Source organism: Antrostomus carolinensis, unplaced genomic scaffold, assembly GCF_000700745.2.
Source record: "Antrostomus carolinensis isolate BGI_N321 unplaced genomic scaffold, ASM70074v2 scaffold3233, whole genome shotgun sequence".
NCBI lineage: Eukaryota > Metazoa > Chordata > Aves > Caprimulgiformes > Caprimulgidae > Antrostomus > Antrostomus carolinensis.
The window spans coordinates 59,284-87,172 of NW_010305679.1; the positions used below are offsets into that span (position 1 = coordinate 59,284).

General features: G+C 41.7%; 1 protein-coding gene across 1 annotated transcript in view; it reads right to left on the bottom strand.

The window, feature by feature from the left end:
* LOC104522519 (unconventional myosin-X) overlaps window positions 1-27,885 on the bottom strand; it is a gene marked incomplete at its 5' end in the record, with an annotated part of 31,913 nt that extends 4,028 nt beyond the window's left edge. The window contains 16 exons of the mRNA XM_029084239.1: window positions 777-913; window positions 1,724-1,931; window positions 3,164-3,461; window positions 5,376-5,499; window positions 6,382-6,539; window positions 7,720-7,914; window positions 9,629-9,771; window positions 11,458-11,513; window positions 12,148-12,241; window positions 13,887-13,982; window positions 14,808-15,051; window positions 15,553-15,676; window positions 17,777-18,562; window positions 20,071-20,110; window positions 23,278-23,583; window positions 27,830-27,885. Coding sequence (XP_028940072.1) covers window positions 777-913; window positions 1,724-1,931; window positions 3,164-3,461; window positions 5,376-5,499; window positions 6,382-6,539; window positions 7,720-7,914; window positions 9,629-9,771; window positions 11,458-11,513; window positions 12,148-12,241; window positions 13,887-13,982; window positions 14,808-15,051; window positions 15,553-15,676; window positions 17,777-18,562; window positions 20,071-20,110; window positions 23,278-23,583; window positions 27,830-27,885 — 3,065 coding nt within the window. The remainder of the gene's footprint in view (window positions 1-776; window positions 914-1,723; window positions 1,932-3,163; window positions 3,462-5,375; window positions 5,500-6,381; window positions 6,540-7,719; window positions 7,915-9,628; window positions 9,772-11,457; window positions 11,514-12,147; window positions 12,242-13,886; window positions 13,983-14,807; window positions 15,052-15,552; window positions 15,677-17,776; window positions 18,563-20,070; window positions 20,111-23,277; window positions 23,584-27,829) is intronic.
* Window positions 27,886-27,889: the final 4 nt, after the last annotated feature.

Here is a 27,889-nt window from a genome sequence, read left to right on the forward strand (position 1 = left end):
ATATCAAGTTACCCCTGGATTTCTGAAAGAGAGCATAAAGAACTACATAATTTGGCAGGACAATCCCAGTGCAGCAGAATTTTCTGGTAATTTCCATTTCTCCTCGGAGTCAGATGAAATTTTGATTCAGAAGGACACAAAGATATTATCAAATATACTTGTTCAAAAAATTAGATCAACAGTTCTAGATAAATGCAAGAATTGGAGAGAGGACACAAAGTATTACCCATTTTCAAGATACTGTTTCCATGTAATCTTGTGACTCTGAAAAACATCAGCCTTGCCACCATTTGGAACAATTTTATTTTTATCTTTAGAACAGACACAAAATAGATAATGGCACTGCCAGCTTCTTTCACAATTTATTGCTTTCTTTGTATGTCTGGCCACAAAATCACAGTCCACAGTAAGAAATTAAGAGTTGCATTTCTATGCCCAAATCTTTGCTCTCTCTTCTCATATAGTTATTATAATGTAAATAGACAAGATCATTATCAGACTTAAGCAAACCTTCCCTGAGCTCTGCTAGTAAGCCATTACTCTTTGATAAAGAGTATCATTCTGATAAAGAATGCTTTTTTGTCACTGAAATAGATGTGAACATGGTTTCCCACACAGTGAGAAAGAGCACTTGACCTTTACCAAAGGGAAGTTTAAACCAGAGTGAATGGTTGAATCACTGCATCTGCTCTGGCTAAAACTCCCTGACTGTACTATCACTTAAACCAGTGTTACTTCTAACTAGGAGCTAAAGGTTTTATGAAATATTCTTCTACCTCTCAAATTTGGCCAAGATATCAGCCACAATCACTCGACTCTCAACAGCACGGTCCACCTGCTGATTATGTTCAAAGAGCGCAAACATATTACGGCTGTCCTCCATTGCTAAACCGCGGATCAGCTTTTCAACCACCTGCAAAATCAGAGGGAGACAGATCACAGAGTAGCTATCACACACACTTTCACAATGAAGAATCAATACCTCTTCAGGACCCTCATAATTTCATAGACCTCCATCACATTTGTCCCTTGGTTATCTCACTTTCAGATTAAAGAATTCTAACCCTAAAAGATCATTCCCTGCAAGGAAGCCATTACTTATATTGGATCATCCTCGCTGTTCTTCTCTGAACCTTTTCAATCTCCACTACCCTTCTGGAGATGGGGAATTAGAATTCTGCACAAGATGCAGTCACATAATGGCTTTAAATGTCATGATGATATTCTCAGTTCCTCTAGTAGCAATACTACTCTTTACTACTATTTTTACCTCTGTTTAGCACTAATGTTTTCACAGACATGCCTACTATAAGCTGGAATCTTGCTTCTAACCTGCTAACTATTACATTACTGGTAGAATATCACTTCCAGAAGGATTACATTATGGACTGGAATTTCAAGTTGTCCAGAAAACTGTGTTTAGCAGGTCTTCAGAATTACTACCTTTCCAACGGGTACAACACCAGAAGCGTTTAGATTTTGCAACACAATTGTTAAGTGATACTCTACAACTCATGCATAGGCCTTGTATAATTCTGAACCCGCAGAATAAATTGAGCTTTAAAAAAACCTACAAACTTTGCAGATATAGCAAAAAAAAAAAATTAATAAAAAAATAATAATGATAAATCAGAGAAGAACAGGAAAAAGGAGTCCCTTTGACAGACCCAGTATCCACACACAGAGGTGGGCTTACATCTGGTTGGCACTACTGATACATTACCTCCCCAGCACTTGTGTGGGAATTGATGGTTATTTTACAGGAGCCACCACCATGGCAGTACACTGTCGTGGTCATTTCTTCACGGGTGAGAAGAGCCTGTATTTCCTCCTGGGAGGGCACGAACTCCCTTGTCTTTGTTCTCTTCAAGGAATCACTTATGAATTGCGCATACCTGTCTATTTCTGAGCCTGGAAAGAGGTCTTTTACCCTGATCATAAAGAGGAGGGAAAAAAGCCATTACACAGCGAACCAGAAAGCACACACATCACCATATAACTTGGACTACCATATGTACAGAGTTCAGTAGAGACAGCGATGTTAAGTGCAACCACAGGAAGAATGAGCCTGCTTATTTCCTAAACCGTACAACCTGCTTTTACTAGTCATTCCAAAGCCACTTCAGTGGTGTTTCTCAGCAATGTATGAAATAAGCAGTTCAAACTTTCAGGAGTTTAGTACCAGCTGAAGGCTGCAGGATTGACTATCTCAATTTTTAAAAATTGAGATTAAAAACTATGAAATCAAATGTAAACCTTTTTGCATTTTTTATTAATTGGTTTTTAATTTGCTGGCTGTGCATAAGCCACTTCTACAGTATTTTTCAGAATCAAGAAGGTAGAAAGTAGATGCTTGTACACAGTTCTCTTCCCTCCAATGCAAGCAGTTCTAAGCATAACATGATCTGCAACTCCAGTGATAAAAGCATGAAATGGCAACATGGAGTATTCCTCAGCACCTCTTAAAACCAGGCCCTGGATGTAGCTCTTCAGTGTACTGGCACAAATTTCACCTAACTCTTTCCTAGCCTGGAAAGAATCAAATAGATTTTATCGATGTTTCTCATCGTTAGTGAACAGAGTGAGACTACATGGCTGCAGCTTAGCCCCAATGCATTAGATCCTGAGCATGAATTGGGAAGAAATGATTTAGTTCCTGAAAACTGGAGGCTAAAGTAGATCAGAAATACAAATTGTAAGTATTATGTGCTTAGTTAAGCAAACAAATACTGAAAAATTATAAATTGGGTTTACAGTATATCTACTACTCCACAGTACACATTTTTACTGTGACAGCTGCGAGGCAGTAAATATTTCAATGAATATGAAAGTACAGTCCTCACCTTCCCTGCTAGTTGAGTATGTTTATATGGCCAATAGCAAGCAGTAGGTGATCGGCTGTAAGTCCACTTTTAACACAGTTTCATGGTATTCTGTTTGGGTAGCCTTACTTTCCACATCCTTTCAACAGAACAGATGGGTGGCAAGGGGGGAGTTTGAATACAACCGAACAACTGGTAGCAAGAATTGCACACAAAGGTAGGAGGCTGCAACGCCACAGGAAGATGTTTGTGCAGGAGGAGGACAAGGCAGGTAACTACAACAGGCAGTGGAAGATAAGGAGAGCGAAAGGAAACAGGCTGCAGATGGAAAGGATGTGTACCTTCTCAGGTGGAATTTGAGGTAGCGCAGGATCCCTCTGCTAGGCAGGAAAGTGCAGCTCATGCACGACATCAGCTGCCAGTGGTGCAGGTTCCCAGTACTGTTGGGATGTGGCATGTGATTAGTTTGTTTGATGAGCTGACAGTACACTTCATCACGAAGGGGCTTTAAATCATGGCAGGTCTGCAGAATGCCTTGGATAATGGGTATGGGGTCAGACACTGTCTCAATTTCCTGAAGGGAGTTGAAGATCTTCACTGCTTCATCCTGTAAGCTGCTGTAACCCTTCTCTTGTTGCACTGGGGAACAATCACAAAGGTGACAAGAGGTGAGTGTCTCCCTCATTTTCTAATGGCCCAGCAACACCACTAGCAACTGTACTCGCCTGTCACAGAAGAATAGCAACCTGAACATTAGCTCATCTCCTGAACTTAAATTTACACTCAAAGTTCATTAATGCTTCCCCTTTAAATGTGCAAATGCAATTTTAATTAGTATTTGCCAACATCTAACTTGTCACCACTGCAAATCCATTTTTGCGTATACTATGCAGAAAAGCAGAGTAACGTCTCTAAGGGAAACTAGCACTGAAATCTAGTTCAGGCTTCAGTGTCTGCAGATGAGGTGCCAAGAGACAGCTTTTGGTATCTCATCTGCAAACACAGGTGAAGAGGTGGCAGAAAGTAATCTCTGTGTAAACCATCTCCTCACCTGAGAGCAGCTATGAAGCAGAGGGTCACTAATGCAGTTAAGGCTTTAGGTGCCTGAATGCAGACTCCCAAGCCTGGCTTGCATACTTCCAAAATTCTCTGTTGTGCCTGTATTAGCTTTGACCTCTGAGCCACACACAATTTTGGCAATTTGCTGTACCTTCCATTTGGATTTAAAATGCCTACACCAACACTGGTTACATTTTTTAAGCACCTAAGTGTCTGCTTTGAATTGCTCAGAAGTACGTGAGTACCGTATTGCTGCAGGCTTGCATTCTCTTTTGCACACCTCTGGGGCTGTAGGACCTTCTGAATCAACTCTACAGCCGCTGCTTCCCCAGTGGCCGTGCACTACTTGTATAATATAAATACACAGCTCTGTAGCAATAAGTCCCACAGTGTAAGTACTGGCTCTGTAATTTTTCTGTATTTCAGAATTTTTCAGTGCTTTTAATCTGCTGCTTAATTTATCCTTGTATCATCAGAAACAGTGAGCAGTTCTCCATTCCCTTTCTCCATGAAAGTCCTCTAGCCTTAAAAACTTCTTTTTGAGGCTGATGAGTACTGCTCTATTCAGTCTCTTAATTGTAGGCAAGTCTTTCTATGCCTTTGATCATCTTTGGGTAGGTTTTTACTTCTCCTGTATCTTTGTTAAGATGTGGAAGGCCAAACTGCATCCCGTATTCAAGATGCAGGTGCATGATACATCAATACAGCCGCAAAAGACTTTCTTTTTCCTTTTCTAAAAACTTTCAAAACCTTGCATTAGCTGTTTTGTTTCTGTGCTCAGCACAAGAGCTGACATTTTCATAAAGCTATGTAAATTTGCATTCACTTTTCTAAGCAGAACTACATCACTCAGACCCTATCACTGCTGATGATTCCAGACTGTTCTTCCCCATAGACATTGTTTTGCATATCCAGATTGAAATTAATTTCTAATTTCTTTGTGGCCCAGTCACTCTGCGTGAGAGATACTTCTGCAGGTCTTCAGCAGCAGCCTTCAGTTTTAGTATGCCAACAGTCTGAAATCATCAGCAAATCACTTTGGTTTTCTGGTGTCCTGCACAACAGTCTAACTCTTTCATGTTCCTGAAGCATTTGAAGAAAGGATTCATTTAGTCTGGTTTTACAGCAGCTTCTGTATAAATACTATCCCACTGCCACTTGCATGACGTAATCCTGTTGTAGGATTTGAAGTGGAGCCATTTGCAACTCAGTTGCAGCTCAAGGATGACAGGCTGCACATCCTCTGGATGGATGATAAACTATCTGCCCCCACTGACTTTAAGATTCAGTGCTCCTAAGATACAAGGCAGTGGACACAGAATACATACCGGGTAGAGAAAGGGACTGCTCCCTCTCTCTGACCCCTATGGGCTACACTGCCCCAAACAGACTTCACCAGCATAGAGAGAGCTTATAGTTCACTGTTGTGGTGCTCAGGCTCCACACTGATCCTCAAAATGTGAGGGGATTCTGTCAGATGGGTAAAATACTTACAGCTGACATTAACATCTCCATAGGGTAGTGGGAGCAATGGGGAATGCAAAGGGTGCTGGGTATATCGCAAGATTGGGTTCCTCCTATATGTCTGTTCCACTACTTCAAAGTTTGTGCTGTTTTCCTGAAAAAAAAAATAAAAATTCTCAAATGAGGATAGTCTTTCACAGGATATCCTTATACATTTAGGTTCAAGCTCAACTCTCTTTTAAGTTTCTGGAGGTCCACACATGGACTAGGTGACCAAAGTATAATTCACATATAAAAATTACTCTGTACCTTATTTCTGAAAATTAAACATAAGAATAGCCATGATGGGTGGGTCATATCAAAGGTCACCAAGCAAAGGATCTTGACTTCAAATGTGGCTGGCGACTGATACCTAATGCAGGCACGTAACAGGCATGTATGGCATGATTCCTCCCTGGTATATCCCTCAAACTTTCAACGGTGAATGGTTAACAGACTTTCTGACCAAAGATCCACCATGTTTAGTATTTATGATTGAGCCTGTCCTCCCTGAATCTGTCTGGTTGTACTACACAGACAACAAAATCTGGGCCTGTCACTATCATGCTCACTGGCACAATACCTAATGTTCCATTTGTCCTGGAAGCCTGAACTGAAGTTTTCCAAGATTCTCCACAATCACTCCCAGCTCTTTCTTCCTGAACAGTTACTATTTAATTGCATCTAGTTCAGGGCAAGGAAAGGATGCATCAGGGATTTGCAAATGCTTAATGGTGTAATTCTGCATGCAATTTCTAACTGCACAGCAGCTGTAGCCTAAACTTATGCAGATCAGCTAACATACTCATTCAAATTAAAACTCACATTAACATTTGATTATTTGGTTGCACAACTATTTACATTTCTAAGAATATTTTTTTTTCCTCCTCTAAGGCAGCAACTGCATTTCTTGTCAGATTCTCAGCAATGACTGGGTAAGGCCAGTGGTGATATGGCTGCTCCCAGCTCACTTGGCAATTAGCATGATGCCACCTACCCTGATGTCACGAATGAGTTGCTGTGTAGGTGTTTCTATGGGAACTTTGCTGTCAATGACACCTTGAATGGCAGAGGCCCAGCGCATGGCTTCATTCAACAGCTTTGTGTACAGTCTGTAGGAATGCTTTCGCCCATGGACAATGATGTTCCAATAGCCTGTGGAGACATAAAGAAGCTGGAAGGTGAAACTTGATTCCTCGTTATCTTCTCTTTTTGTCTGCAGCACATGGCTGAGGAACACTCCTGCTGCTTTGATAGCAACATAATGGCATGTCTGGTTAAAACTGCCTTAGCTGGAAGGTCCCAATCCAGGTTTTGGCACAAAGGCAGCTTTCCAAGATACAAATATCTCACAGTGTAACATGAATACTTCCCTGCTGCCCTGACAGCTCACTTTCACAGACAGGGTTTGGGCTACACTGTGCTATTAATCACTCAAAAAATGACCACTCTACACACAGCACCCAGTCAGATTGCCAAATCAATTCTCATAACTCTTAAAAATAATGTTTGACATAAACTGAGAGAACAGGTCACAGTGATGACAACTGACTGTGCTAAAAGCAGCCCTAGACATCTGCTAATATCAAAAACAGGGACAATATATTACGAGTGAGCAGAATAAATTTCATCTCACTTTACTACATGCTTCCAGCTTCCAGTTTGCTTCTAGCCCTTTTAAAAAATATCCCAAGTGACTCCAGTATTCAAATGTCCAGTATTCCAAATCTTGTTCTAAGCTTCACCTTCTTTATCAACGGGGTTCACCCCTCACCTCATAATCCCAGTTCTATCCCAAACTCATCAGGCAAGCAATGGAGGATCATGCTGCAAAGAAATCAAACATAGGCCCTTGGCATCTTTTGGTTCTAACAAGTTAAGTGATGTGACAAAGCAGACTTACAGTGTATGTCATAGCTGTTATTTAAAAGAGCAACGTTGACCCCAGAGACAAATGTAGGTCATGTTACAAAGTGACAGTTATTTATGGAGAAGTACTGAAAATTACAATGTTAATTGGTATTTACTTTTCAAATTTAAGGACTCATACCCCTTTCCCAAATTTGGGAAACAGATAAATAATGACACTATTCAGCAAAAAAACATCAGCACTGTGTATGTCTGTCAGGCATGGGGGAATTAGTGTTATTTGCACACTAGTCTCTGGCTCTTTGCAAGTGTCTTATGGTTTCTGTGGGAAAAGATGTTTGCAGCCAGATGCAGAGCCTCAGATAACATCAAGGCTACATCTCAATGTGACACACCATTACATTCCTGTACTGTCCCCTCTTCTGGCATCTCTACACATGAGAAGCCTGCTCCTTCTTTCTCTTACCTGTGTCTTTGAAGACCCTCTCATCAGGCTGCACTACGGAGCAGAGGCTATTGAGCACAAGCGTGCCAAGCTTGGCCGCTGTACGCTCAGATGACTTGTAGTAATCAAGGGCAGTGTTTGTCAGAACAAACCAGCGTTTCTTCATCTTCAGAGAGGACATCTTGTTGCTACTCTGAACCTCTTTATGAAGCCAGCCTAGCACAGAAACACAAACATGTCAATGGTTTCATCACCGCAGCAACCCTGTCTCTTGTCTAGTCACTCTCTAACTCTGGGACCAGAACTCCACTGCTCTGCAAAAGGCTCGTGCTGGGACCTACCAGCTCTGCTTTACTGGCTATAGCAGTATTCTGCACAGTCACTGTAAGAAATTAGCCCAAAATTTTCCTTCACCCCTATGTAGTTTTTATCAATGATCTGTGGTTTAGTTTGCTATTGCCATGAGGGCACCCTCTGTTCAGGACGCTTCCCTCACAAGTCACAAAATCTGAAAAAATAATTTACAATTCATTCTTCCAAAGAGATGCCAAATGCCTATCCAAACCTAAATGGAAGAGGTTTGGTGATACATGTCTTCTAGTAGGAAGATCTTTAGGCGTTACATGCATCTCTTCCTTCCACAGTCAGGAAAAAAAATTTCTCTCTCATTTTAGATTCCCCACAAAAGAAAAGAAAATTCAATACTATAAAAGAAAAAATGACAGTCTGCGTTGCTAAAGCTGTCAAAAAGACAATTTTATATTCAGAGCTGTAAAAAGCAATGTCCACCCACAAGGTAAAAAGTTCAAAGAATGTGGGACTGAGCCTAGAGGTTCCATATAAAGAGAAGATAAAGGGACAGACCTTCCCAAATATATGCCTTTGTGGCTACACCACTGCCACACAGATACCTGACTGTGAAATGCAGAGCATACACTGACTTTGCAAAGGAACATTCCTTTTTTTCTTTAACTAATGAACAATATGAGATAAAAGGAACTGATGCCTTGCAAGTATATTGAATTTAAGGTACTTAAACTGTTGTCTGATAATCTGCTTTATATCATTCATCTCCTTGAAATATTTAAGACTAAGATGGAAGACTTATGCCACTTTTTGGTGACCGTTCTCTTCTTGTCCTCCTGCCTTACCATGACCATTCTCAGACCTTTATTCCCTCATAGATACTTTACGGAAGATGTAAGGTAATTTGCTCATACACTTGCTTTCTACAGATTGTATCAGGAGTGTCTTCGTACATTTAAGACCATGTGATGAACTGAAAGTACTAAAGAAATTTAAAAATATTTGAGATAAATAGGGGAATATTTTGTAGTGTCTGATCACTACTCCTGCATCAACTCCTGCATCTCAAACTAAGCTCAAACCAGAGACGTAATTTAAATATTTTGCTCATTCTCAGAAAATTACTGTCACTTCACTATGTCTACTACAATCAGGTTAGTTTATTTAGGACAGCAGCAATCCCACAAAGATCTCTCTCCCTCTCTACATGACAGGTGTCAGAAGGAACAGAGCTTTCTGAAAACAAAAGCTGCACTGTCATGTTATAGTCAGTCTAAGCCAGCTGCTCCTAAACAGCAGCCATGCTCCCTCCTATCTCCTGACAGCATTGCTAGACATGTTAAAATAGGCTATGGAACTAACATCAAAAAACTAAACGCATAAAGAAGTACTTTTTTTCCAGCTTTAGCTTTCTGAATCCACCTGACAGGGAATTGGGTAAAAGCCAGTGCCAGCATAACACAGGATGCAACAAGCAGTGGGCAGGAAGGTGGAGAGGGACAGAAAATGATTGTTTTTCGGGAGCTGCTAAACCCTAGATTGGATTAGCTACAGTCAATCCCCCCCCCTCAGATTATAAACAGAAGGAGTTTCACGTGTCATAATTGCATGCATTTCTTTTTACCTCTCACAAGGAATTCCTGGCCATCAACCTTAGATTCGCCTTTTGGTTTCTGCAGCAGGGAGATCCAGTGATGCATCTCCTCAGGGGTGTCGCTGTTGCAGTGAATCACTCGATTTGCTGTGATGATCACAAAAGAATTTGGTCTGCCAGAAAATAAAAGCATTAAAATTGGTTGTAACCGTACAAGTATCTCAACTCACAGCACATCCAAAGCCATGTCCTCTACCTTCCCATAAACAGTGCAGGAAGATTTTCTGAATACAAACTACAGAGAAGTGTAGAAACACTTAAGAGCATCTCCTGCGCAGCTGATCTGCAAACTGATGAATGCAGAGACCAGATAAATGGTATTATACATCTTTCAAAAGCTATTTCCAAAGACTGGAAAACATTAATTAGCTAATGACCAGCTGTAAAATGTCCTGGGTTCATAAGCAAAGGACTTTGTTCTACCTTCTGATTGGACTGAGCTAGTCCTAGTACCACTGTGCTGAGCTAGTACAGTCGTTCTGCTTGTACTTATTAAACCCAGTGATGCAGTAGCAAATGTAGGTCCCAGCAGGGTCAGCTAAAATGAGTTTGAGATTGGTTTCAAAAAGGATGAGCTGATCCTGACAAAACAGAGAAAAAAACTGTTATGTCGCTCCTAGATGACTTTGTCCTTCTCTTTCAACAGAGAAACATGTCCTACTAAAAGAATATTCACAATTCTGCACAGAATTGATGCTTTACAGGAAATGGAAAAACAAAAATATGACGAGTTCCAAGAGGATAGACTCAGAAAGCTTTGAAAGCAAACATGGATTTATATGAGAAAACAGAGAAACTGAAAAGCAGAATGCAAGTATGAAGCAAAAGGTAAAAGGTGAAAATCAATCAACTGTCTGACCACTGCATAAACCTATAGAAGATAAAAATAAACTGCATAAAAACCTTTGTTAAAAAATAGGCATTCTCCTCAGAATTTGTTTAATGTTGATGCAAACACTCAGATGAGTGTACCTCAGCAGAGGCATGAATGAATTCTGACTGTTCAGCTTACTGTTCGTGCCTAGTGTTCTACTGGAACACAGATTAACTTTAAGGAGTCCAGGTTGAGAACTAGCTAAAACATTTTGATCAAAGAAATCTTAGTTCTCTTACCAAGATATACATTTTCTACACCAGTAACCTCAAAGTCCTAGCAACTTGTGTGAGAAAAAAAAAAAAAAAAAAAAAACAGACCACAGAGGTAAATAACTTAATAGCTAATAGTTTACTTCAGCACTGTAGTAAGTATTTTTGCCCTGGCTGAACCTGTTAACTGTAGGAAATAATTAAATGTTAACATAAAGTGATATGAAATGTTCCCTAATCTCTTCTCTGAAACTAACCTGTGAACTAAAGGTCTGTGCTCTGTTACATTGCAAAGACTTCAAGAATAGCACAGATTTCTAAATTCATTCATCATTCTTCCACAATGCTGTTTCTTTCCCCTAAATTTACCAGATTAACTTAAAATTACTCTGTTGAAAAACTGGAAGTGCTGCTTTTGCTGGACATTTCTGTTCAGTGTTAATAGGTAAGACTATAATTTCTTGACATTAGGATTATGCTGTTTCCACTTTAAGAGGGAAAAGAGAAACTTTCACTCAAAGAAAATACATGTGTGGACTTCATGCCTGTGAAGTGACATAGCTCGAAATAAGCTAAAGACTTTGGTTATGTTTCTTTGTTTAGAGATAAATTCTTGTGAGTTTAAACAAATGCAAACCCCAAAGAAAACCTGGACCTAGCCACAAAAATATGTTAGTTTCTGATTTAAGAGGTGTTTGGGTTGCTGTACTTACCTATCAGGATTGTCTGATGCACAGACAGAGTCAATAAGCCCAACATCCAGGGTTCCCTGTACAGTGAGAAAGACACAGATAACAGGAATTGCTTGTATCTTAAATTACAGACATTCTCCTTCATGAATAGGATTGGAACTGAAAGCATTCTTCTGAATTCCAATAGCTTGAGAAGAAATGAACATATGAGAAAGGCACGAGTGAGTCATCTTTGCTCCCTCAATAGCATGAGAAGATGTACAAGGGCTCCACAGAACTGGAGGAAAAAGAGCCATAAATTTCCAGAGAGCATTATGAAGGTCTGAAATAACCTTTGCTAGTACCTCAGTACTAGCAAAATAAATAAATACATTGTTCTTCCCAACTGTGTATCTTCTGTCTGGAATGACTGTGACCCAGACTAGTCCCATAATCCCATCCAAAGACATTTTATCTGCCTGACGCAGCACTGCTCTTCCCTTCAAACAAAAGAGAGCTACTGGTGATCAAGCTAATCCACCCACCACAACCACCATGTTTGCCACTGCTCACCCTCTTTTCTATCAGCTTTGCTGTTTCTTTATAATAATTGTCCAACTTTCTTATCCTGTTTATGAACTACGGCACTGCAAGTGCTGGAAAAACATGCCCAAAACAGTTAAACACAGAGGGCTTTAAACATGCCCACAGACTGGTTGCACAGTAACTCACCACAGCATTCTTTGGATTGGCCTGTTCATCTTGCATTTCCCTCAGCTGCTGCGCTGTAGCGCTGTGTACTCGGCTCAGGACATTAAACCAACCACTGGCAATTGAAACAGACTCAAAGTTAAGATTTGGCTAGTGAAGCTAGCTCTAGAATATGATCAAGGAACCTGGAAAGATGCCTGTGGGAAAATTGCTTCATTCACAATTTCCTGAGGACTATGCTACAAAATATCTCTTGGGCTGATCATACCAGACTCTAATGTCTTCCTTCCTCCTTATTTATCCATGAAAATTCTGTGCACGTTCTCCAACCCACTGACAGCTGCTCCCACAAAATCCAGCTTTCTACTTGCTATTCAAGGAACTGTAAGCAGGCAGTGGCCTCAACAGGGAGCACACGTCAGCCGAATGAGAAGAGCATACAGCAGTTGTAAAGACAGCGTCAGTTGGGAATCTTCCTAGACTAGAGTCCTAGAGATATCTGGGAGCATTAACTAGTCTCTCTCTGATCTGCTCATAAACTTGAAAGTCATATGGCTGTCAAATAATCATGGGGTTTTTTATGGTTAATTTGGAGTTATTTGTCTGTGAAAGGGCTTCTCCTTACAGACATATCTAGAGGCTAATCTCTGTTGCAGAACAAGCAGATTCTTATCTGCATCTTCCAGTGAGATCAGCAAACATCTAGACTTCAGGAAGGATTCTCAAATTGGATACTCTGTGACATCTGCTAATCTGCCCTTTGCTAGTGTAAGTGTTGGTGCTTTCTTCCTCAGACCAGAGACTGATATGGCATTGACAGAGGCCACATTTGATTTCCACTTGCCCTAGTAATTCTGCAATGTTATCCTAGGGAATGCCTATTCCAATTGTGGAAGCTCTGGGTTAAGAAGTTACTATTTTTTCAGCTACTGCGCCTTGAATTTGTCTGTTTCTTCTTCACATGGCTGTTCTTTAGTCTATTTCTGTTAATTTATTTGTGTCCAAACACTTTCCCCCTTCCTTTCCCTAAATGAAATAATAACAGACTCTAAATAAACTTCACAGAATCAGATTAAAGTACATCAGATAAACAGTTACGCTGGCTAGGCTGAGAGAGCAAAAGCCTTCGTAAGAGCGGGAAAAGTGGGAAGACATGAGCAGCTAGGGACAGTAACCTCTTAACTTGGTTTTGCATAGCCAGAACAGGTTGTCCAACCTGCCCTTAAACAACTGATTCCCACTGCCTGGCCAAGATGCCAAGAAGGAAGGACATGAGTCATTTGTTTGCTTTGCACTGGGAAGATTTTATCAGATGACACTACAGACTCTGATAAGCTGCAGCTTTTTCTCTGTCTCCTGGATAAAACCCAGCTGCTCTTGCAATCATTTACAGACAACATGAATAGACTTTTTGTTTGATGCAAGATTCCATTTAATAAATAAATCAGCTATTAGATGTTCCAGTTTATATTAAGGTTTTGTGTGTCTCCTGAAGTAACCCTGGAATTCAGCATGCTCACAGACATATAAGAAGGTGGCAGTCCTGTGACTGACTAATAGGCTGAACCACCATCTCAGTAGCTGCAACCAGGAGCCCCAAAGTAGGTGTGGTATCTTCCAGTAGCACAAAATGACACTCTGGAATGAATGCCCTCTTTTCTCCAGCAAAAGGGAGGTGATTATGTTTCCCAGGCTCTCCCATGAGTAGTTGGGTCAGACCTGCACTGAATGAACAAACCTAACAAAACTCCCTCTTATACCTGGCATCTTCTGGTGACTCTGCAACAATGTGATAAACTCTGTCTTCTGTCACAATGTCCAAGGCATTCTCCTTTTCATGAATGTCCACAATCTCCCTGGAACACAGCAAATCACAAGAGCCAAAACTGAAAACCTTTCACAGGCAAAAATTCCATCTGGCCAATTTTTTTGACATCATACCATTCACCACACAGAAGGGAAATCACCGGTGCAGATGGCTTGTAACTCCGAGAGAAATACAAAATTCCTCTAATACACATTAAGACTTCTAGGGTCCCCTTTAAAAGATTTGTACAGCTGATCTACTACAAAAGCAAAGCTTAAGGCATCAAATGGATTTTCTTCAAGACACCAGCAGACTAAATGGAAGAAGAGATAACAGAGGGTTGTTTACAAAATGGGGCGTGACACTCTTTTTGGCACTTTACAGGCCCACATACTCCTAATGGGCTGCTAGTCTTCTCTTTCTTACAGCAGGAGCTGAGGAATTGGCTATGGCAGCAAAAAGAACATTCAGGCCTCAAAAAAAGGCACAGTACATGCTGCCAAATTCAAATCCCGCTGTGATCTTCATACCACCTCTGTGAAATGCCTGGAGAAGCCAGGAAACAGATGGAGTCAGGGCAGGGGAGAATGCATGGGGTATGTACTTAATTAGCCCCTCCTGGTCTGGCTCCATCCATGGCTCGGAAAGAACTTCTGCCGGATTATGAAATGCAAGACTGGAAAAAGAACTATCTAATTTCAGACTCCCTCCAGAGTAAAACTAGAAGCTCTAATTGTCTTTTCCTTCCCTTATGTTTCTGATTCTCCTAGCCCCATGGGAGATACACAGGCCAATGAACTGGCAGCACTGGACACTTCAGTATTGATTTAGAGAGTGAATGCTAGGGATCAAAAGGATTTATTTCTTCACTCACTTTGCCCTTCTGATATCAATTGTCCCCTTCAGCTTTTCCTCGCTATCATTCTCAAAATACATCAGCTTGGATTCTCGAAGCACAAACCAACGGCGTTTCCAGTTGCGACGTGAAAGTGTTGACATTCCTCCACCTTTTTTATAGAGCCAGCCTGACTTCAGCGCCTCTTGCTTGGTGCGGAACCACATGAAGGCCTCATTCTTCAGAACACACCAGCGTCGCCTCCATGGGTTCATGAGACCTCCTGCAAAGTGAGGGAGCAAAATTTCATCAGACATGCAACAAGGGGAATGTTTCCATTCTGATCTTGCTTCACGGATGCTTAGCTGCCACTTCAGTTCCTGTATGAAACAAAGGAGCTGCAGGAGAGAAACAAGGTTATGCTTAAGTTTGGACAGAGAAAAAACAACAAACTAGTGAAAGAAACACAAAATATAGAAATATATGCACTAGAAATACATGCATCAGTCAAATATTTTTGTATTGTCTTCAGTCTTGTAGCTCAGAATGAGTCACTTAAGCCCATACCAAGTGGGTGCAATTAGTGGCAAAGACATCCAGTCTAATTCTCTGACATTCATCTATTAGGTCTTTGCTTTAAATAAAAGAAGATTAAAAAAAACAACAAAAAAAGAAAGTAAACAGAGAACTAAGAGAAGATGAAGATGATGATTCTGGAGAAACAGAAGAGGAAAGCGGGTTTTCTGGATTCCACCCTTCCATGGTTTTGGCTAAAGCCGCTTACCCTTCATGTAGAGATAGCTGTGAAAATAGGGTGGTCCCGAGCCATTGAAGATAGTGACTCGTCCATTACAAAACTCTTCATCTGTATCAATGTAAACATCCACTTCTTCTTCACTGTCCAGAAACTAAAAGGAAAAGAAGAAATACAGGCTACTTGGGTTCCCCTGGATGCAAGAGGACTGGAGCAAAGTAACAAGGCTAGAGAAGTCACATGATCAGAAGGTGCAAAAATACACATACTCCCTTTACAAAAAAAGCAATACAGTAAAACTAGAAGCATGACAGCTTACCCATTAATGCCTAGAGCAAGAGTCTCCAGAGCATGGAATTTTCATACCAGAAAGGAGAGTGACATTCAGCAGTGGACATGGCTATAAAACTCCAGTTACCAGCAGTAACAAACCTTCCTCTTCAAGGCAGAGGCCACAGTCCAAAACCTCATTTAATGGGATTAAGATACAACTTTTCATTTTGGAGGATTTTTCTGATTTTTGGCAGACATGCTAAAATGCTGGACAAGATGGAGCACTAATCTAACCCCAGCAAGGAAATGTCTTGCTTTGGACTGATTAGGGAAAAAAAGCACATTCCAGGATAACTGAATCCTAAAAAAAAATCTAAATTACTGAAGTAATAGTGTATTACTTACTCATCCCCATTCTCTAACTAGATAATGGCCCTCAGCCATAAGAAAATACTTCACACACGAAATCCCAAGTTACCCTATCGTTTCCTTTACCTTAAATACAACTTCCTTTGATCAGCTTTATTAATTTATTACTAATGAAGGCAGCTCCTTAAACCTTTTCCTTCCTCAGATGCATGTTGCTTCTTTTCTAATTTTTTCATTTTGTCCTCCCTCTGTGACCCCTCTGTGCTCTTTTGTCTCATGCCTGTTCTACTCATTCATTCTTCCTCTCTTGCCATTAAGTTTAAGTTTCAAAAAGCAGGTGCTCTTGGATCAGCAGCTACTGATAGGATCCTGACCCAGTTGCAGTTCTCTTCCTGTGGCTCATGCCATGACATAGTATCAACCGGATTTTTCATGAGTCTTACCAAGGAGCCCAATAAAATCCTCCACTTCTATTTACATTTTAAGAAGATTGCTATAAACTGGCCTAGGCTATGACAGAATGATTCGTGACTTGAAGATTACCTGACAGTGATCTGTGGGTACCTGCCCACAGAGAAGGTACCTTTACTCAAGCAGATCACATAATCAAAAATTCTGATAGTTGGCAGCGGACATGAGGGAAATGCAAACAGGAAAAATTATGCAACTTTTTAAGAAGGGTCACAATCTGCCCTTGGAAAAGAATAGCAAAGGAAGTAAACTGAATTCCTTAAGCAAACTAACAAAAAAATCGTTTTCTAAAAGGTATTTTGTAGTTCAAGTCTTTATTCTGAAGGGCATAATTTATCTGAAGTATTTTTATGGCTGTCATTGGCTTCACACCTGAACTCCTCACAACGTTATGTGGGCTTATCTGACATGCTGTTCTGTAAGGGGATTTATCGTTGCATTATTAAGCAACTATCCTGAGGGCACTCAGGAAGTCCAGAGCCTAGTGTGGGATCTAAGCTGAGATGCTTCAAGTTCAAGGCTAACAGCCCAGCTTTACTACCCTGTCATTGTCCCTGGGGTAAGAATCAAAAGGTTCAGTGCTCTTGGCTGTGTGCACTGGGACCCGGCCTGGATCAGCACAGTAATTTCTTCAAGCCTTAGAGTAGCTTAACTTGTAGACAGCACCTGAAAGTAAGCCCTTGACTCTGAACAGTAACAGGACTAGAACAAGAGAAGTTTCAGTGATGGAAACAAATCAAACCCCAGCCTTCCCCATTTCCCCTTGTAATTGTCCACTAGAAGCTCAGGCTACTTCTGTGAAATCTCTCTAAGGTAGAACATATACCTACAGGATATCAGTTGTCTGCTTCAGTCATCCTAAAGAGCATTACGTTAATATATGGTGATGCAAACAATCTAAAATAGCCTAAGTACATACATGCTAGCTTGTGTACCAGTGACACCAGACAGTCACAAGCCCTCTTGCCTTCAGCCTGTCTAGGACTCTTCCCTTTTTTCCAAGCCAATTATTGATATAAGAGAGAGTTATGTATTAGTAACAATACCCAGAGCAAGCAGGCATACAGTAAGAAGGCAAGGATGTTATAAAAATCAACAAAGTCACACTAATGTCTGGAAAGGTGAAGGCAGGGATTCTTACCGAGTCCAGGCTACCACGGTTGGAGTCCAGGCTGGTACCATGGGAGTGTCTCAGACCTTCTTCATCGTTCAGGGGCTCAGCTGAGGCGCTACCTGCATCTCCACAGCCATCAAACTCCTCATGGTCATAGTCAGACTCCACATCTGGGGGGGAAGTGTAAATCGGCTCTCCCACCTCTCCGCTGTTAATCCTCTGCATATCTGAGACAGTGCTGTAAATGCTTTCTGCTGGGTCAGATAAGGCTCTCTGCTCCTTGGGGCTAGTGGTTCTTTCCACAAGTTGTCCTGGAGATGGGACAACCTCTCTCACTTCCCTCTGGACAAGTCTTGTGTCTGCACCTTCCTCTGAGTAGTTATTGCTGTTTCTTGTGCCATGCTTATTCAAGACCAGCAAACTGGAAGTTGGCCGTCCCTCATCATCAGCATGAAAACCCTCATCCACTTCTTCTTCAGCCAGTGGTGCCACCAGGCTGCAGTCAATGTTGAGTGTCCCCTCACTAGAAAGTGAGCGCTCTAAGTTCTGCACACTTTCATCCAGATTGCCAAAATCCAGCAGGTCCAAAAACTCCTGGGCAACCCTGGATGCCTCCTTTTCCAGCCTCTGGATCTCTTCTTCTCGCTGCCGATTGATTTCATTCCTGGTGTTTTCACAGATGATAGACATGTGATCCTCTTTCTGTTGCTGCAACTTCTCAATCTCCTTCTCCAGTCTTAAGATCTCCTCCATCTGACGTCTCTCTTCTTCTTGCAGGGGAATATCTACCTCCTCAGTCTTTACTGCTTCCACCTTAAAAAATTTATAATAGTGTTAAAGCAGTTTCTTCAACCTATATGTGTTCCTTGCCTGGACCTTTCATTCTTCCTACCTCCTGTGCTTGCCTTGTATTTTCCACCTGCAAAAAGATGACTCTAAGCATCCTCTCCTTTTCTGATCAGCATCTGCAATCATCCATGGTGTAAAAGCTAAAGGCAGAACTACAGATCTTCAGGTACCTCCTTTTTTCCAGCAGCCTACCTCTTTCTGACTCGTACAAAGTAGCTCACTGGAATCAGTGAATTTTTAGAAGAGCCTCTCTGTCTGCTGCTCACATTACAGCCCTTTGTACACGATAATTTGGATAAAAGAATTCTGAAAGTCCATCCTCTCTTTTTGACCTATCTCAAACACATATGCACATATAGGACAAAGCAACTACATACAAATACATATATGCATAGCCTGCTTAAGAGCTGAAGATTTTGCAGAAATTCATTAATACATTTGGGGATTTCATTGCTTCCTGAGCTGGGGGTCTGATCATCAAAATTTAGGTATGGAAGGGATATCCATTCCAAACCCACCCCACCAAAACTCCACCCAGAATTTCTGGCATTCTTCAGCATCGCTGGAAGGATGATGGCTGGCTGGCTGCTAAAGACTCTGTCTTCCTCTATTCGCCACACTGAAGTAACAGGAAATTTCTAGCAAGTACACAATAATTAGAAGACAGAAGATGCTGGTAACTTTCACTGATATTTAGCTTTAAGATAAAGCCATTCACTCCTTCATGATCAGTGTTGAAAACATACACACACAAGAAAAAGCAAAAATAAATTCCAAAAGGATTTAATGTACTTCCTGATAGAAGTATGGCAATGCAACCAGTGAATCGGCCCATTTAAGTCAGAATCCTTGTTTTCTTTACAGTTACCCTGTTGCTTGTTCTCTACTTGACTCTTACTTATGTACAAATGCAATTTTACCTGTCATCTCTCCTGAAACTGGGAAACAAGTGGTTTGGGAAAAGAAATAAGAAGATACACAGCTGTTTTCACACACCTCAGAGTAGGTGGTCTGCTCTTTGACATATCAAGTACCAGCAAACAATGAGATCAGTTACAAGGGATTTATTTTAGCCACAGTAGCAGCCGTCCACACTCTTATTTTTGCTGTTGCAGGTAACAATCCAGCAAAACAGACTGTGTCGGAGTAGCACATCATAAGGTCATGTAGTAAGCTCAAGCAGTAGAGATAAAAATGGATGCTGCATGTCTAATACAGAATTTTTCAAATAGGAACTATGCAAGCTGGTACATGAGCCTTGAAAAAAAAAAACCAAAACCAAACCTAAAAAATAACCCACCTCTATGCACCTCTGCCAAAGCCAAACACCTGCAGGTTTTGAGTGAATAAAGCCCATTTTTTAAATAGTGTTGCCACAATAACAATATTAGCTCCAGGTGAAGTGTAAGCAATGAAGGACCCTTCACAGATACTCAGAGAAAACATATGAAAAGAATAAATGTTAAGCTTACCTGAGCCACCTGGAGTAGCTCATTCAGTTGCTCCTTTTCTCTGTTAAAGAACAAGACATGATAGTCAGAGACAGACCCAGTTCTCCTACATGAGGCCTTCAGAATTACATGGACACGTCATCCCTCCATGGATAAGGTTAAAACAAGGTACTTGTTGTAAGACTGATTTAAAAGCTTTTGTAATTTAGTAAAAATCCAATTCTCTGTGGTTGGCATGACCTTTGTGGATACAACAGATTTTCCCCACGCACTTAACTTTCAGATCAATCAGGAAATTGGGTTAGTTGGAACACACTAGGAAGGACATTGGAAACCGTGACAGAAAGGCAGATCAGTTAGACTCATAATAAATGTAAACATAATCTTCTGAAGTACTTTACATCTATGGATATTAAATGAGGTTGTACATGCATAATTCACAGATATCAGGAAACTGTATTAGTCTTTTTTTTTTAAGTAGAACAGAATTATTGTAATACCAGCACTTAATTTATTTTGCTTTGCTTTTACTATATTAAAGCCCCCCCAAATCATCGCATTTTTGTACTATGTTAAATGACTAAACTGAGGACTTCCTATTCGGAATACTTGGGTAATCCAGCTTGCATAACTTCTCGGTGGCTTGCAAAATCTAGTTTACTAGTAAAGGCTGTAAAAGTCAGAGTTTGTTAGTAAACACAAGTAGAGGAAAAAAAACTATCCCACGGTGCTGTATTTCCACTCAGATCAAAAAGCTTGTACTCCAAGGGAAAGCTGTCACTATGGCCAGTTTCTCCATAGTGAGAACATTAAAAGCAACTGACCTAGGGACAGACAAATGCCAGGGTCACGCGTAGGGAGCAGGGATAGGATCTGGATGGATGGAAGTGTCTGCCTGTAGCAACCACTGTGCAGATAAATTCAGACTGGCAGTGGTAACCTTCAAATCTATCATTCAACCTCAAGCAGAATAGGAGGGCAAAAATATTTATTTCCCAGGCCCTGCAGCTTCTCCCGACCAAATTCTAAATTGCAGTTGCAAGTCACAAAGTCCTTAAAGCTCACACTCTTGCACTCACTCTCTCTCTCAAAAAAAAACCCCAAAAAACAAAAACCCAAACCAGGAAATATTTATAAATGAAAGCTGACATAAGTGAGATCCAGATGTTCCAACTCTACTGAAAGATCCCTAACAGAAGTTGTAAGTTAAACAACTGCCTTAAATGATACAAGGGCTCAAGAAGCAGAGCCATTTTAAAACAAATCAGGAATACCACCTACAATCTACACACTAATTCCTGCAACTGTTCCTCACATTTTTCAGACCTCTGATATTTCATGATGCTTTCCATCCGTCTTCAACTGATCCACACTCTTCCTGAAATGTGATACCCAAAACTAGGGACAGTACTCCAACTGAAGCCTTACCAGTACCAAGCAAAACAGAAGAATTACCCCACAGCTTACAGAAACACTCTTGTTTATAGATGGCATTTGTTTTCTCCTCTCACACAGCATGACACTGGTGACTAATACTCAACTTAGCCTCCAGACCTTCTTTCTGCTGTTGAAGTAGGCATTCCTCCTTCTTTCTGTGCATTTGATTATTCCAAACTGTAAATCTACATATGTCTGTATTGAATGGTATTGTATGTTTCTCAGACCACTTCTTTAATTTGCCAAAATCATTTGAATTGTAATCCTGTCTAGCTATATACTTACAGCCCCTCACCAAATGGTTTTATCTGCAGATTTAATAAGGATACTCGTATTGCCTCATCCAACTTACGAAACACTGCACTAGTACCATATCCAGCACAGACCATGGAAAAATCCCATTCAAGAGTTCCCTCTTATTTAACAAAAAACTACTTTTGTTTACTAATTAAAATGCAATAATACAATGCAGTAAACCCATAAATCCCAGTCTTGTTTAACTGACTTTTTTCCAAACCACATTCCTTATAGTGCCTTATTGTCATAACACATCAAAGCCCTTATCTACCCTCTACCTACCCAAACTCAAGTCACCTACCCTCTGTAGCTTTTCCCTATCCACAAGGCATGTCATAAGCTATCACAGAAGGAAACGGGTAACTTCAATGCTATTGGTTCCTCAGAAATCCACATCGGCTCTTAACTCCTTTATCAAGCGTTTACAACCGTTTAATTATTTGTTTCAGTAAAACTAGTTACTGACATTCTGAACTTGCACAGCTTCATGTTGCTGATGAGGCTGTTGTTGAAAATTGACCCATTGGAACCTTCAGTGTTGTTCAACAAATTCCTTCACCAAATTGTTCATCATTGGTGTCACTGACTCCACGTCTTGTTGCAGCAGATAAATCATCCTACTGTCTCCAGTGAAACCACAGGCAATCTCTTTTCCTTGTGACAGGCTTCTAATCTTAGAATTTTCTGATCCAACTTTGGGACAAGTAACAAAAGCCTATATGAAAAGTAACCAACTATTTATGAAAAACTTAAAATGTCACAGGATTATTTGTTCAAATTCATAATAATCTCGTAGTTGAAATTTTATGCTTCTTTAAACAAAAGATTATCAATAGAGACACCCACTTTGGATAGGATGTAGGTAACCACGGAGTGAACACTTAATGGTGCATGAGGTGTAGGATTCTCAATAGGTGCACTGTCACTGCTCACAGATTGCATCTTTTTGTCACACTAGCTTTTCCCTTCCCTCCTGATCTCTCAACACATCCGCATCCCTGAGGAGAGATACACAGCAGCAGGAACAGGGAGAGGACGTGTATATGAGCGTATTCTCATCTTGCTCTCTGACCCAGATTACTGGACACATCAAGACCCATGAACTCTGGTATCTTCTCACACTGCTAATCCCTCTAGATTTTGGAAGACTGCATAAACTTCCTTTACCACTGCAAAGGCAATGAGAAAATGACGCATCTCTGCCCAATCAGTGAAACTGCCTCCTTTCATGTACATTCCAAAGCAGAAAAACACTAAACAGAGGTAAAAATACACCAGAATTAGCTTTCCTAAAGGAAGCAGGCCACTCCTTTTCCATCTGCTTTTCTATTCTAAGCTGACCACAGCCCACCCCAACTCTGCACCCTGGCACTGCGACACCGTCTCATGCAATTGCTGTTCCATTGTTACCATCACACCAGTGCCCCAGACCCACTTCTACACCTCAGGAGCTTTAGTGCTAGGGAACTATGAGTGCAAGATACCATCTTGTACCTTTCCTTCACCTCCTCCTCTTCCCGTTTCCTCCTACGCTCCTCCTCTTCTTGCCATTGTCTTTCCTCTTCCTCTCTTCTGATCTGTTCTTCCTCTTCTTGCCTCCTTCTCTCCTCCGCTTCCTGCTTCCGCCTGAGTTCCTGCTGCAGCAGGTGCTGGTAGAGGCTGCGAGCCAGGCGGCCACGCCAGTGCTTCTGCAGGGTGACTGCAGAGGCCTTCAGTCGCAGGAGGCTCTTCTTCCAGAAGTAAGCTCGGTAGTTCTTTTGGATTATAACAACACTGGCTAGCACCTTTTGATACTTCTTCCTAAAAACAGAACCAGACACTTAATGCGCCATGAAGCAATACATGCTTTGCATTTCTCATGCCCTGGTATATTGACCAATCTTACCAAATCCACAGAAAAATAATTTGGGAAAATACTGCTCAGAAATGACACAATTTCTCTTCCTCTACTGCCACGACCTGTAAATCATATTCTCCTTACTGTTCTCACTCCTACATCTACCACTGGTTTGTTTTCGTGGGCATCTACTTTTGTGATGACCCTCCAAGGATGAAGAACAGATATTTGGCACATGGAAAGAAGGTCCACTGGCCCAAAGTTTCCTTGCATTACACCTACGCATATTCATTGTGCAATTAGCATAATCACTCAATGGCCTTCCTGTATGAGAACAAAGTCTCATATTGCCCCATCTTTTAAGTGGACAAAAGCAAATTACTCCAAGAAAAGCAAAACCAGGGCAAAAATAGATCTGGTCACATTAATCTCGTATTGTTTGGGGGAAAACATGGTGATACTACAATATTGATTGCTGAATTTAACATTGTAACAGGCTCCGATAAACATATACTTACATTGCACAATATTTTGCTTAAACAACAGTGATACCAAAATCAACTTTGCTGTACTTTAAAACAAAAAAACATGGTAGGGCCCCAAAAGAAAAGAATCATCATTCACTATTTCTGTAGTCTAGTGAAATTCTAAAAAGGTTAGTGCTTGCCTCTGCATTACAGAATATTTTTATCGATGACCTGAAAAAAAAGTCACTGGTAGAAGTTTGTACATGATACACAAACTGGGCACATAACAAAAGGGTTACTATTACACAGTAATCTGGATCAATTTGTAAGCTAGATTCAAGCAAATATTAAACAATTCGAATGAGCCAAACATAAGATCGTCTATTGAAGAACCAAAGGCCAAAGACACCTGATGTGGGACTATCTTAGGAAGCAGCAAGTCAAAAAAGCACTTAGGGGCCATAGGGATCATCAGGTGATGGCAAACTCCCAACACAATGCTACAGAAAAAAATACTACTGGGATTCTCATACTTGCAAGCAGAAATACTGTATAGAAGGGGACTGCACTGCTACTTTTATCCTGTGTTCAGTGTTAGCACCTCCATTTCAAGAATGTTAGACCCTCGAGTGATTTGTGATGGAGCGGGACTGGAACCAGAAATCCTGGCTTATAGAAAGCCATGACCTTGCTTCATGGCCTTAAGAAAGAGATGGCTAAGGAAAGGCTTGATCCCAGTCAAAGTACTCATATTTTTGGGTGGCATTTCTATTTATCCAACAGGGGAAACAACAAGGTTAAATTGACTTGAAGCTGAAGTCTATTCAAGCTGGAAAAAAGATGACTTTTTAAAAGTAATTTTATATATTTAGACACTTTAATACCTTGCTGGAGGGAAATGATCATTGGTACTATTCAAAGCAAAACCTTCTTTACTCCAAACTAGAATTTGCAGAGAGAAATTCCATGGGGCTGTTACACAGGATGATCTTGGGCCAGCAGGCTACAGTAATTCTGTGAAGCCCTACAGTCCTAGAAAGCACGCTGGAAATAGCACAATATTCTCACATATCCTTCCCAAAGACCTTCTGCAACCCTCTGAGGAAAAGACACACCTCAAAATCCCCTCCTTCCTGGCAATCAAATCCCCTTCAAATGGCAACAGGGAGCCATGCTGACAGCTTGCCACCTCCCTGCACACCAGATACGTCAGCCTAGTCAAGAAAATCAGGAGAGGGATGCTAATAGCAGCAGTGTGCAGAGGTCATGCTCTTTTCCATAAGTATTAAGTCAAAGGGAGGAAACACAGAGAAAAGAAGAGGAAAGGGAAGAGGTGATAAGAAGTGTGAGGCTTTAGATGAATTGCTCCTGCGCTGCAGTCCCCTCACCCCTGCTCCCTGTGCCCTGCACATGGGGTGTGAACAGCTGCACACCCACCCGCTGCCAAGGCAGATGTAAGTGCATCAAAAAGGGCACTCTGACTTTTACAAAATGCATCTGCCAGAAACTCAAGTGCAACATGTGCCAAGCCCTGCCCAGCTACAGGCCAGCTCTGCCTGCTAATCTGCCAGGCTGAAGTGCCCCCTCATTCCTCATGACCGCAGCCAAACTTGCAGACGCCCTTCAGCTGGAATTGCTGCACACAGGCCATGAATTTCACTCCCCTTGTTCAGCCTTCCACTCACCCTCTTGCACTGCCCAAAGAAATTCAACCTGCAGCCCATGCTGAGGAGTTGGGAGGCATCCTGACCATGTATCACAAGAGCAGGCGGGATGGCTGCAAGGCTCCAGTGTTGCATTTGGAATTTGGTTAATTACTCTGTCCATGAGCTGTAGTTATATTTCCGAGGACTAGAGAACACAGGGCCATGGAGAAATTTCCTACTGTCTCCTTCCCTTGAGCAATAAGGCCCTGCAGAATCCAGGGACACAGCCAAATCAGTACATGGCTCCTGCGAGCAAAACTGGAAACAGTTATGTGTATTTTAGCTGGTAAAGCTGTTACCTGGAGCTCAGAGTTCCACAGATTAGCTACGAAAAATGGAATCATTTGAATGGGCTTGATTTTCTTGTCTCACATTTTAGTTACCAGTCAGAGATACCAGGCTGCAGGGAATGAGAGCAAAGAAAACCATCTCACCCTTAGGACTGGTTCTCCGGGCTCACAGAACAAGTTCACAAAATGGGGAGAAGCCAGTAAAATCCTTCCTGTGGCTTATATACCTTTCTTCGCCAACCTACTTTGCATGAGATCAGAAGAATTTAAATAGACTTGTCCTTGCAAAACTAACAGAAATGGTATCAAGCTTAAGGCAGCGCACACTGGTACTCCAGACCTCTGCCCAACTCTGTACAGACCATTCAGCACTTGCCCAGATGAACTCCCTTGCTGGACTTTCTCCAATACAGGTGCAGTGCAACTGGAAACTCTTCCCAGAAACGTTTTCCAGTCTCCCTCTCTAGCTCCTTCCTCACTCCTGGCTCTCCTCCCCTGCAAAGTCCAGTTACCTCCAGCTGCTTGTGAGGATTTCCACTCTGGCTGCAGAATCACAGCTTGTTCCTAAAGATGAGACTGGGAAGAGCAACATGTGAGATGAGGAATCCATATCTGTAAAGACTGGAAGACCACAAGATTTCTAGCCAAGAGGAACACTACTACAACACTGTCTTCATCACAGCCCTGCACAACAGCAGCTACCTTCCCAGGAAAAGCACTAATCCAGTTTGCCTGCAGTGATCTTACCCAGGGAAATCAATTTTCCTGAGCTGATTCCTACCCCTCTCTTCAAATGCTAGACACAAAGTAAAATAGAACAGAGGCCCTGACACAAAGAACTTGCAATCTCACAAACAAACAATAGAGACAGCTCATATGTCTTCCTAGAGGGAAATAAATAAATGAATAAAAGCCCTCGAGACCAAATGTGTATTTTGCTGATGTTCCACACTGGCAAGGCAGGGTACAACCCTTGCACACATTTCCCAGTGCTAGATGAGCTACCTGGTGTTAATGGGAGCTCTAAGAAGAGTGCCTGCTGGAACTGCTCTGCTGGCCAGGGATTTCACCTCCTCACACCCCTGACTGACAGGTGCCTGGAGCAGAGACCAGCCAGGGAAGAGCATCTTACTGGGATTAACTGTGCATGCCACAGCCATTAAGGAGTCAGCTGTTACACTGACTGCAAGGGGCAGAGGAGGGGCGGTTTGTCTGCAGTTGGTTCTCCCAACCCTCCCCTGGTCAGGTGCAAAAGGGAGTGGCAAGAGGAGATTACTGGTGCAAAGCTGGCCAAAAACCAATTCTGAACGGTTAATTAAAAGGAGAGGGAGATCACGAGGCAAACAGGCAGGGCGAGGAAAGAGAGTGAGCAAAGGCAGAGCTGCAAGTGAGGAAGCAGCAGTTTGCAGGGGGGAGCAGAAAACAGAGTTGACAGGCGTAAGAAAGGAGGGGACAAAGCCTAAGTGGGGCCCAGCCAGAGAGCCCTGAAGGCAAGGAAGAGGTGTCATCGGAGGCAAGCAATGGGTATAGAGGTTCCTGCAGAAGCCTGCTGAGCAGCGCTGAGGGAGGGTGCAAGCATGTACAGAATTTAAGAGGTGGCAAAGGTGCAGAAAGGTTTCAGCAGAACTGATGCTGACAAGGAGGGCAGATCCCGCAGCTCTCCCTTAGCATATAGGAGGGGAAGAAGGGAGGGATGCGAGGGAACTAGAGAGCAAAGCAGGGGGTCGGGGCAGCCCCAGCACTGACCTTGCCATGTAGCCCAAGACGTGGGCCCGGATGACTATAGCTGCTTTCCTCAACTCCTCT